The sequence below is a fragment of the Oryctolagus cuniculus genome, chromosome 1, assembly GCF_051225735.1.
Source record: "Oryctolagus cuniculus isolate XC-2025 breed Fujian yellow rabbit chromosome 1, ASM5122573v1, whole genome shotgun sequence".
NCBI lineage: Eukaryota > Metazoa > Chordata > Mammalia > Lagomorpha > Leporidae > Oryctolagus > Oryctolagus cuniculus.
In genome coordinates this window covers 4,363,363-4,374,195 of record NC_142867.1, presented here as the reverse complement: position 1 = coordinate 4,374,195, position 10,833 = coordinate 4,363,363, and the positions used below count along the sequence as shown (strand labels likewise).

General features: G+C 68.8%; 1 protein-coding gene across 2 annotated transcripts; it reads right to left on the bottom strand.

Moving 5' to 3' along the window:
- Positions 1 to 2,769: 2,769 nt before the first annotated feature.
- LOC127486711 (aldehyde dehydrogenase family 3 member B2) lies at positions 2,770 to 8,732 on the bottom strand. 2 transcript variants are annotated; one of them, XM_051830832.3, is made up of 10 exons: positions 8,448 to 8,732; positions 5,964 to 6,126; positions 5,668 to 5,778; positions 5,430 to 5,550; positions 5,219 to 5,304; positions 5,048 to 5,129; positions 4,531 to 4,917; positions 3,929 to 4,095; positions 3,317 to 3,416; positions 2,770 to 3,102 (listed from the first exon to the last, which is right to left on the bottom strand). In XM_051830832.3, the coding sequence occupies exons 1-10, from the start codon at positions 8,579 to 8,581 to the stop codon at positions 2,918 to 2,920; spliced, it is 1,536 nt and encodes a 511-aa protein (XP_051686792.1). In that variant the 5' UTR covers positions 8,582 to 8,732; the 3' UTR covers positions 2,770 to 2,917. The 2 variants fall into 2 exon arrangements, with proteins under 2 accessions (XP_051686792.1, XP_089158943.1); XM_089302817.1 differs by lacking the exon at positions 8,448 to 8,732 and adding an exon at positions 7,512 to 7,634.
- Positions 8,733 to 10,833: the final 2,101 nt, after the last annotated feature.

Here is a 10,833-nt window from a genome sequence, read left to right as displayed (position 1 = left end):
AGTGGGCCCTGTCACCCCGTGGCCCCCTCTGTGGGTCTTTTCCGCCTCTCGCCGACGGTGCCCTCCCTGCCGTCAGCCTGGTCTCCCGGGCACCCGTCATTCCAGAGAAGCGGCACGGGCTGCCCGCTTCACTGTGGCTGCAGGAGGCCTGACTCCATCCCGGGCCTCCCCCACCCCACCCTGCCCTGGCCGCCCTCTCAAGCGCCCGCCCTGGACGCCAGGTGTGTGCCCTGACGTCCACCTGTCGCTTCAGTCAAGTCTCCGCCCGAGGTGAGGCTGGAGGGGTCGTGGGGACCACGGGGCTGGGCCTCGTGGCGCAGGGCGGGGCGGCACCGAGGCAGAGACCGGGAGAGGCCGGGCTGGGGCCACATGTGGCGGACTGGAAGCTACAGGGCAGCAGGTGCCAGCCGGACACACAGACAGGCTGGGCGGCTCCTGCTCACCATCGGGCTGGGGAGGTGGGGGGAGCGGCGACGTCTCCCCTCTCTCCCTCCCACTCCACTGCCCCCCACGACGCCAGGCACCAGTTGATGCCAGGCACTGCGGTGGAGATGGGGGGGCACAGGCCGGGCTCCGCCTGGGGACCTGGCTGTGGAGGGCGCAGGGCCTTCCTGGGTGTAGGTGCAGCATTGCAGCCCAACGCTGGGACAGAGGGCACGGCAGGGCGGCAGTTCGAGCCCCACATCCGGGCTGGCATTGCTGTGGTGCCTGGAGTCGGGGAACCGGGTGGGGGTGGGGGGCTGCGTGCAGGCCCGGGTGTCGTCACCGAGGCTGTCGGCTCCCCAGTGGTGGCCGTGACGGTGGGGACGCTGCCTGGTGCCACCGCCCCTTCACCCCGGGTTGGGATCCGCCTACCTCCCCACACCCTGGCCTCGGCCAGGTCTCCCCGTCCCGCTTCGCTCCGGGACCGCCCTGCCCAGCCCTCCCTGCCGGAGACGGAGGCAGGACTCACCCCACTGCCGTTCTCCTAGCCAGGGGGACCCCAGCCCCAGGGAGCTCCCCCAGCTCGGGGGCTGCAGGTGCCGTGGGTGCTGAGCCGGAGAAGCTGCTGTCGCAGACCTCATGGCTGAGGTGGGGTCTGGGGTGCTCTTGGAGGGGTGCAGCCGGGGTCCCACCGGCAGCCAGGGCCGCTGTGCCCAAGGCTGGCTCAGCCTCGTCCTGGGGAGGGGCCCCACGGAATCCGCACACCAGCTCCGAGGGGCAGGTGGAAACCCATTCTATCAGACAAGGACGCCGAGGCTGAGCCGCGGGCCTCAGCGACGGCGAGCTGGGGGAGCGGAGGGCGCAGCAGAGGCCGCTCTGGGACTGGGTGCGGGTCCCACGGAGGAGCCCGGGCCAGGGGGCAGCAGAGGGCGTGCGGACAGCAGCCCGCAGGCTCAGGGCTCTGGGCGGTTCCAGGCCGCTGCTCCCGGGCCGGGTCTGCTCAGCTGTGACCGGAGAGCAAAGGCCTGGACTTGGGGAGGGGACGGGAGGGGACACCGCGCCAGCTGGCCGGGTGCTCCGCTCCTGGCCTTTCTGGGAGCAGCCTCCCCAGGACAGGAGCCAGCCCTGAGTCACGTGACTCGGTCCCACCAATCAGAGACTGCGGCCTGGGGAGCAGTGTGAGGAAGCAGGGTGGGGTCCAGGCTTGGGCAGGGGGAGGGGAGGGGCAACGTGCATCTGCTCAATTCGGCCCAGCCAGATCCCCTGCAGCGGGCACAGCTGGGGCTCAGAGAGGGCTAGCACCTTGCCCGGGCACACACAGCCTGCCTAAGGCACAGCTGGGCTGCAGACCCAAGTCTGCCTGGGGCCAGCCCTGTGCCCTTGACCCTGCTCCAGCTGCCTTGGGTTAGGCAAGGACGAGGTGTGGGGCTGACTGGGAGGCAGGGCACGGACCCACTGCCTGCGGCACTGCCGCGTTCTGGGGCTGGGGCGCCGGCCCTGGTGGCCCCCGGACTCCCGCTCTCCCGGGAGGCTTCGTCCTCTGTCTGAGCCATCGGCTCACCCACCAACAACCTGACTGTTCATTGTTCATTCATTCCTCCACCCACCTGCTCACCTGCCCATCTCCTTACCCACCCATTGTCCCCTCCATACACCCACCCTCACCCACCCTTCCACCCGCCATCTACTCTCCTCCAGCCTCCCACCCAGCCACTATCTGTTCTGTCACCCGCCCACCTGCCCGCCCACCCACCTGCCCACCACCCATCCATCCATCCGTCCACCGTCTCGCTTCCTTGTTCATCCTCCCCACCCCTCATCAACAGCCCCTGTATGGCACCTCCCTCGAGTCCCCCCGTGCCCATCTGGGGACAACCATCCCAAACAGCTTCCGGGGGAGCTGGTGGGCCCTTCTCCCCTTCCTTCCCTCAGCCTCAGGGCTCAGATTCTGCATGGCTCGGAGGGGTGCGGAACCCACCAGGACAAGCGGCTGCCAGGGTGGGCACCAGGGGGAGAGCAAGCGGTGGCTGCCATGGGCCAGACCTGCCCTGGCGAGGGTCCCCACGATGCCAGCTCCACCCCTGCTTCCTTACAAGCCCAGCCCAGCCTCTAGACCCGAGACTCGGTCCGTCGGGGTCACCAGGTTTAGATCGCACCAGCCCTGACCGCCTTCCTCCCGGGAGTTGGGAGCAGAGCTGACCAGTGGGGCCGCCGCGTGCGCGCCGCGCCGCCTGACCGCCAGCCGGCCGGCCCCTTCCTGCGGACCCCACGCGGCGCGGCGGAGCCCTTGCCAAGGACACTCTCAGGTCGGGCACGCCAGCTCCCCAGTCAGGTGACAGCAGCGCTGCTCTGTCTTTGTGGATGCGTTTATGGACCTGACAGAGGGGCCTCTCTGGCCACAGACTCTGCCCAGCGTTGGGACGTGGGGGCTCCATCACCAGGTCTGGGTCTCACGCGCGGGGCAGCAGGCTGGAGGGTCTGGCGGGGCCGCGCCTCACAGGAGGGTGCAGCTCTGCGACCCCATGGCCCAGCTGATCAGCCGCTGGGCGCAGTTGCTGTAGGGCGGGTAGCGGAGCTCGTTGAGCTTCTCCAAGCCGGGGCTGCGCAGCAGGCAGGCGCGGTGGTGGGAGAAGGTGTCGAAGGAGAACTTGCCGTGGTAGCTGCCCATGCCGCTGTGGCCTGCGCGGGCGTGGAGAGGCAGGGCTGAGGCCGGGCAGCCCGGCCTCCGGAGCAGCGCACGCCCCGCCGGGAGCCCAGAGACGCACAGGTGGGGAAACTGAGGCCTGCAGAGACCCCGGGCCTGCTGCAGGCTGGACAGCAAATGGACACTTCCTGGGTCTGGGGTGCCACACACCCCGGCTTCCCCGGGGCTGGGCGCAGGGCGGGCACTCACCGACGCCCCCGAGGGGCAGGGTCGGCAGGGTCAGGTAGATAAAGCCCTCGTTGCCTCCGAAGCTGCCACTACTGGTCCTGTCCAGCACCTGGCTCACGACCTGGGGTGGAGGGAGGCGGGTGCTGGGCTGAGCCCCAGGAGTCCGCCGGGGGCTCCCCCAGCTCCACCGGCCCCTGAGCAATCCCCTCCTCTCTAAGCCCCTCTGTGGGGCGGCACCTGCTTGGGGAGGTGCGGCAGGGTGTGAGGATGGAGGAAGCCCCTCTAGCACCAAGGGCGGCCATGACCTTGGGGCGTGGCAATGAGGTCTGGCAATGGAGAGCACAGGCCCCGCCCAAGGCCGGCAAGGCCCTGCCTGGCCCGTCAGGCTTCCCTCGGCCCCCAGCTCCACCGAGAACCTCGCCGGCCTGTGAGGAACCTGTTCAGGGTTCAGGAGACGCACGGTCCATACCAGTGGCTGCCCTGGCCCCGGCCCACTGCTGGCCAGCCCGCCGCCTGCTGATCTCCACCCTGCCCGAGCCCCTGGCCAGGCAGTCACACCAGTGGCCTGGTGAGAGGCCTTAGACGGGCGTGTCCCTAGGGGAGGGGGCCGGTATGGACCCCTTTCAGCCCCACCTGGCTGCTGTTGGAGAAGGCGTACAGGGCCAGGGGCTTCTCCCGGCGGTTGATGAAGGCGACGGCCTCGTCCAGGCCGCTCACCGTCAGGATGGGCAGGATGGGCCCGAAGATCTCCTCCTGCATGACCGGCTCCGCCTCCTGCACGTCCACCAGCACCGTGGGCGCTGCGGGCACGGGCGGCTCAGACCTCGGCCCGGCCCCTGGGGCAGGGGGCTGGGTGCAGTAGTGGGCGGGGGGCCGGTGGGGAGGACGGGGTCTTAGGGCCCTGGAGGCGGAGGTCACACCCAGGCCGTCCTGAGCCCAGGAGGTGGGGGCTCGCTTAGAGCCTGGGGCTGGGCCGGCAGGATCGGGGTCACGGGGTGGGGGAGGGGCAGGTGTTGAGAGCCTGGCCTGGCACTGGGCAGACGCATGGCTGTGGCCCAGGGTGTGGCGGGGAGGAAGTCCAGCTCCCGCCACGCTGAGCGGAGCCTTAGGCCACCAAATCGTGGCACCAGAGCCGTGGCCTTGGCCTGGGCTTGAGCAGCAGGGCCCTGGTTTGGGGGTGTGGTCCGGCCTGGCGGGGTCCCGGCCCCGGGGGCTGGGCGAGGAGAGGGGCTCACCGATGTAGCGCTGGCTCTCGTCACTCTGGCCGCCGATGGCCACGCGGCCGCAGCCCAGCAGGGCCTGGAGCCGCCGGAACTGCTTCTGGTTGATGATGCGGCCCAGGTTGGGGGAGCGCTGGGGGTCGTCGCCGTAGAAACGGGTGATGGCCTGCTGCAGGGCGGGCAGCAGGCGCTCCCGCGTCTCGGGGCTGCACAGCACGTAGTCGGGGGCCACGCAGGTCTGGCCGGCGTTGAAGTAGCGGAACCAGGCCACGCGGTTGGCCACGGTCTGCGGGTCGCAGTTGTCGTCCACGTAGCAGGGGTTCTTGCCGCCCAGCTCCAGGGTGACGGGCGTCAGGTGCTTGGCAGCGGCCGCCATGACGATCTTGCCCACACGGGGGCTCCCTGGGGACGTGGCCAGGAGACCGCCCCGCCCTCAGCGGGCCTTGGCTGGGCGGCCCAGGCGCCTGCCTCTTGCTCCCTCCGACCTCACCCCAGGCCCCCTCCGGTCCCAGGCCCCCGCCCCTGGCCTCACCCGTGAAGAGGATGTAGTCGAATCTGTGTTCCAGCAGCTGCCCGGTCTCCTCGGGGCCCCCCAGCACCACGGCGAAGCAGCTCTGGGGTGGGGGGGAGCTGGGCTCAGGGGCAGGTCCTGGGGCAGGCGGGGGTGGGGGCACTGGCCGCGCGGGGGCAGGGCCGCCCTCACCTGGTCCAGGTACCGGGGCAGCACCTCGGCCAGCACCTTCTCCGTGCCCTTGCTAATTTCCGAGGGCTTCAGCACCACGCAGTTCCCTGCGGGGGGGGGGGGCGGTGGGAGAGGCCGGTGCCCCCCCCCAGCCCCCGACCCCCGCACAGGCAGATTCTGGAGCCTTCTCTGAGAGGGGCTCCTGGGCGGGCGGCCGAGGGGCGGCTCTCACCTGCAGCGATGGCCCCCACCAGGGGCATCAGCGTCAGGTTCACGGGGTAGTTCCAGGGGGCGATGATGAGCACCAGGCCGTAGGGCTCCTTCCGGATGAAGGCGGAGCCCAGCTTCGTGAGCTGGGGGTGTGGGGCGGACGGTGAGGCCCCACCAGAGGCCGCTCCGAGCCCGCCCCGTGCCCGGGTCCTCGGCTCCCCAGGCGGAGTCCCACCCGGGAGGCCTGGGCAGGGGCTCACCAGGTTGGTGGCGGCCGGCTTGTCTTTCATCCAGGCGTGCAGGCTGCTGAGGGCCAGGTCCACCTCCTTCTGACACACGATGAGCTCCGATATGTCCGACTCGAAGGCCGACTGCGGGAGGAATTCCCGGAGCTCAGGCCCCCGGGCCGGCCAGGGGGGACAAGCGAGTTCCCGTGGGCGGCCCGAGGATGGCCGCTTCCCTGTGGGTCAGCCATCAAGGCTGCCTCCCTGCGCGGCTGTGATGCACCTGTCCTGGCCCCACCCCCACCGCGCCCCGCCGCGCCCCTGCCGTCCACCTTGTGCAGGTCCTGGGCCAGCGCGGCCTGCAGGAGCTGCCTGTTCTCCTGCAGGAAGCGGCTCAGGCCCCGGAGCTGCGTAGCCCGGAACTCGGCCGGCCGCGTGCGCCCCGCGTCGAAGGCCTCCCGCAGCCGCCGCAGCCGGTCCTCCAAGGGCTCCATCCTGCGGGTGGGGTGGTGGGAACGGGGCGGTCAGCACCTGCGGGGCTCACGGGCACCCCCACAGGGAGGGCAGAGAGCTGTGACGCCCCACGCTCCAGGGGGCAGCCAGGCCCCTCCTGGCCCCTCCCACCTGCGCACCTGCCCCCCAGCCCCCGCCCAGCCGCTCTATCAGGAGACGGATTCAGGGTCCCCGTCTCCCCCGGTTCTTTGTCTCTGAGGCTGCAGCGCTCTCAAGGTCACAGACTGAGAGACCGGGACCGGGAGGCCATCAGGGAGGCACCTGATGTCTCACCTGTGACACCTGCTGCCCCCACCTGTGACACCTGCTACCCTCACTGTGACACCTGCTGCCCCCCACAAGTGACACCTGCTGCCCCCCACCTGTGACACCTGCTGCCCCCCACCTGTGACACCTGCTGCCCCCTCACTGTGACACCTGCTGCCCCCACCTGTGACACCTGCCCCCCACCTGTGACACCTGCCCCCCACCTGTGACACCTGCTGCCCCCCACCTGTGACACCTGCCCCCCACCTGTGACACCTGCCCCCCACCTGTGACACCTGCTGCCCCCACCTGTGACACCTGCTGCCCCCCACCTGTGACACCTGCTGCCCCCCTCACTGTGACACCTGCTGCCCCCACCTGTGACACCTGCTGCCCCCCACCTGTGACACCTGCTGCCCCCACCTGTGACACCTGCTGCCCCCCACCTGTGACACCTGCCCCCCACCTGTGACACCTGCCCCCCACCTGTGACACCTGCTGCCCCCCACCTGTGACACCTGCCGCCCCCCACCTGTGACACCTGCCCCCCACCTGTGACACCTGCCCCCCACCTGTGACACCTGCTGCCCCCCACAAGTGACACCTGCTGCCCCCTCACTGTGACACCTGCTGCCCCCCACCTGTGACACCTGCTGCCCCCCCACCTGTGACACCTGCTGCCCCCCACCTGTGACACCTGCTGCCCCCCTCACTGTGACACCTGCTGCCCCCCACCTGTGACACCTGCCCCCCCACCTGTGACACCTGCCCCCCACCTGTGACACCTGCTGCCCCCCACCTGTGACACCTGCCCCCCACCTGTGACACCTGCTGCCCCCACCTGTGACACCTGCCCCCCCACCTGTGACACCTGCTGCCCCCCACCTGTGACACCTGCTGCCCCCACCTGTGACACCTGCTGCCCCCTCACTGTGACACCTGCCCCCTCACTGTGACACCTGCCCCCCTCACTGTGACACCTGCCCCCCACCTGTGACACCTGCTGCCCCCCTCACTGTGACACCTGCCCCCCCACCTGTGACACCTGCTGCCCCCACTTGTGACACCTGCCCCCTCACTGACACCTGGTGCTCTCTGCAGTAATCAAGGAGCCAGAGCACCTGCTCGACAGGTGAGGAGACAGACTCGGCCAAGGTCACTGGCCTCCCCTGGCTCCTCCCTTCACCCAAGGCTCTTTCCGCTTCAGGCGCGGGGCCTCTGGGGTCTCCGGCCGCATCCCAGGCAGGTCCTGGTAGAACCTGGGCCACGCAGGCGACCACTGGGACGAGGCTGGCCCTTGTGGAGCTCACGGTCCAGACGTGGCAAACGCCGTCATTGCAATCTTGATCCGTGCCCGTGGCTCTCCCCGAGGCTGGCCGGAGACCTACTCCCGGCTCTGACCCCGCGGGGAGGGGTGGGGCCTCTCAGGGGCAGCTGTTCCGTTTGGTTCCACGGCGGGGGCAGGTGCCAAGCGCTTGGCCGTCTCCCGCTGCCTCCCCAGGTCATCGGCAGGAGCAGATCGGAAGTGGAGCAGCCAAGGCTCCATCCTGCGCCCCCATATAGGTCGTCGGTGTTGCCAGCTGCCGCCTAACCCACAACACCACAGTGCCGGCCCCCACCTCCAGGCTTTCTACCGTGGGGGAGGGAGGCTCCCGGAGGCAGGAGCCGGAGCTGGCAGTGAATGTGGCCCGGGGACCTGAAGCCAAAGCTTTCCCCTCCCCCCTCCGACTCTCCCCCTTCTCCCCTGCAGGCTCCCAGCCCTGCCGGGTCCCCACCAGGGTCCCCTGCATCCGTCTGCGCCACCCCCAGCCCCAGCCCCAGCCCCAGCCCCAGCCCCAGCCCCAGCCTGGGGGCTCCTTTAGGGGTGAGGAGAGGACACTGACCTGAGGTCACGAGGCGCACGCCTCCCTGCCCTGAGCCCCCCGTCCCGGAGGTCACCCCCAGCCCCAGGCCGCTTGGCAGTGTGGCCCCCTGCACCCACCTGCCGTGACCCCGTGCCGTGGCCCCACCCAGGGCCTTCCACCCGAGGGTCCCTCTGCCCCGGGGACCCCACGTACCCCAGCGCGGGCCGCGAGCCTGGGTCCTGGGCCGAGCCTTTGGCCTCTCCCCCGGACATGCTGCTCCCACCCCAGGCTTCTGCAGCCGCCGACTGCCCAGAAGCCGCACAGCTGGCCGCCCCGCCGGACTCCATGCCCACGCCGGGTGGGGAGTGAGGCCCAGGCCACCTGACAGCGGCTGGGGCGGGGCGGGGCGGGGGCCGCCACCGAATTCTCACACCCACCCCTCTCCCACTGCCAGGAGTCTCAGCAGCTCCTCCGCCCGCCTGCTTGCAGGGATCCTGCGGCTGCCAGGTGGAACTGGCCCGGGGAACAGGTCAGACTGCTCAGGCTGTGATACCTGAGCAGCCAGAAAAAGCCCCTCAGGGTCTCGGCTGCCTCCTCCAGGAAGCCCTCCCAGGCCTCTCCCAGGGTTCCTGGCACCGAGTCATCTCCACTCCTCCTCCATCCCCGTGCCCCAAGGTGCACCCACGACGGTCAGGGAACGTGTTCCAGCACCAGCTCCCGCCTCAGGGCCCCACCCTGACAATGGTGGAGCGGGCGGGTGGACAGGGGCAGAGCTCCAGGCATTGGCAAGGCGAGAGCGAGGAGACACCTGTCCGTGCGGCGGAAGACGGAGGACTTGGGGCACCAGGGCAAAGGGCAGGGGCTGGAAGGAGACCACTGGGCAGCCCCACAGCGAGCCTGGGGCAGGGGACACCCAGACACCCCCTGGGCGGGGCCAGGAGCTAGGACTGGACACCGGACGTGAGGTTCAAAGGCAAGTGGCACCTGAGAGTCCTCGGTGACAGCGGGTGGGGGAGGGGCGGAGTGCGGCTGGAGGAAGGAGCCCGGTGGGCATCTGTGCCATGAGGGGGCAGCCGTCATCGGGAGCTGAATGGGGGCCAGGGCGGGGGCCCAGGAGAGGGAGAATCAGGGAGGCGGGGACCACACGAGAGGTGGGAGGGACCAGGAAAGCAGGTGCCGGGAACCTGAGTCAGGGCCAGGGGCTCATGCCAAGGGCGGCTTCGTGGGGCTGGTGCTGTGGCACAGTGGGTTAAAGCCCTGGCCTGAAGCGCTGGCATCCCACATGGGTGCCAGTTCTAGTCCCGGCTGCTCCTCTCCCGATCCAGCTCTCTGCTGTGGCCTGGGAAGGCAGTGGAGGATGCCCCAAGTGCTTGGGCCCCTGCACCCGCGTGGGAGACCCAGAGGAGGCTCCTGGCTTCAGCGAAGCTCCAGCCGTTGTGGCCATCTGGGGAGTGAACCAGCAGATGGAAGATTCTCTCTCTCTCTCTCTCTACCTCTCTCTACCTCTCCTCTTTCTGTGTAACTCTGACTTTCAAATAAATAAAATAAATTTAATAATAAAAAAAAAGGGCAGCTTCGTCTGCGCTGGGGAGCCATCGCCCCACAGGCCATGGGACCGGAGGAGGTCACCGGAGTGCCCGGAGCTGTGGACGCGAGGGGCAGCCAGAGACACGGACAGACAGGACTGACAGCCGGGGAGGGGTCTTTGCGTGGGAAGGGGCGGGGAGAAGCCGCAGTGGAGCCAGGGAGCCGAGGGGCCCCTGGGGAGGGAGGGAGGGCGCCGCGCCGTCCCGTGGGAGGAGCATCTGGCTCTGCCGCCAGCCCGGGAAACGCAGGCTCGGGTCCAGGAGGTCGGGCGGGGCGGGGGAGCCACCTGGGGCCGGGCTCGCTCAGCGCCCTGTCACGCTGCCGCGTGGGGCTGTGTCAGCAGCACCCCCAGGTGCCCGGAGCACCCTCGGGGCTGAGACAACCAGAAAGGCCCGGACATTACAGTGTTACTGCTCCTGCTGAACCTCAGCGAGTGTGAACAAAGGAGCTCCACACACTGACGCAGTCTGACGGTCCTTTATTGCCTGGTGCAGAGCCACCCAAAGCTACAGGGTTGATAAAGGCAAAGCCACAAAACCGGGAGGGGAATTCATGGTGCTAGGGTCGGGGGGATACATGGTTACCGGGGCAAGCTGACCCAAAACCTGTGCGAAACTGCTATCACTTATCATCTTGACAACACCAGTTACGATCTTAATTCCAATTGCAATCTTGACATGAGTCCGGGTGTTGGCTTACATCACATGTAGGACACAGACAAATCACATGTTCATCATTGACCCGGTGCAGCCTGTCCACCTCCACGCCTGAGCGACCCTCCCTCCTGGGGTTTCTGTGCTCTGCCAGGTGTGATGTAGGGACTGTTGTTGTCCGACTGTTCTAGATCCTCGTTTCAGACCAGAGTCTCACGGTGCGGGGGGCACCTTCCCAGAACGGAGTCTCTGCTCCGAAGTGGAGTCCCTGCTGTCAAGGTGTCACTCACTCCTCCTTCTCTTATTTGTGAGTTTTTTTTTTTTTTTAAGATTCATTTTATTTATTTGAAAGACAGAGT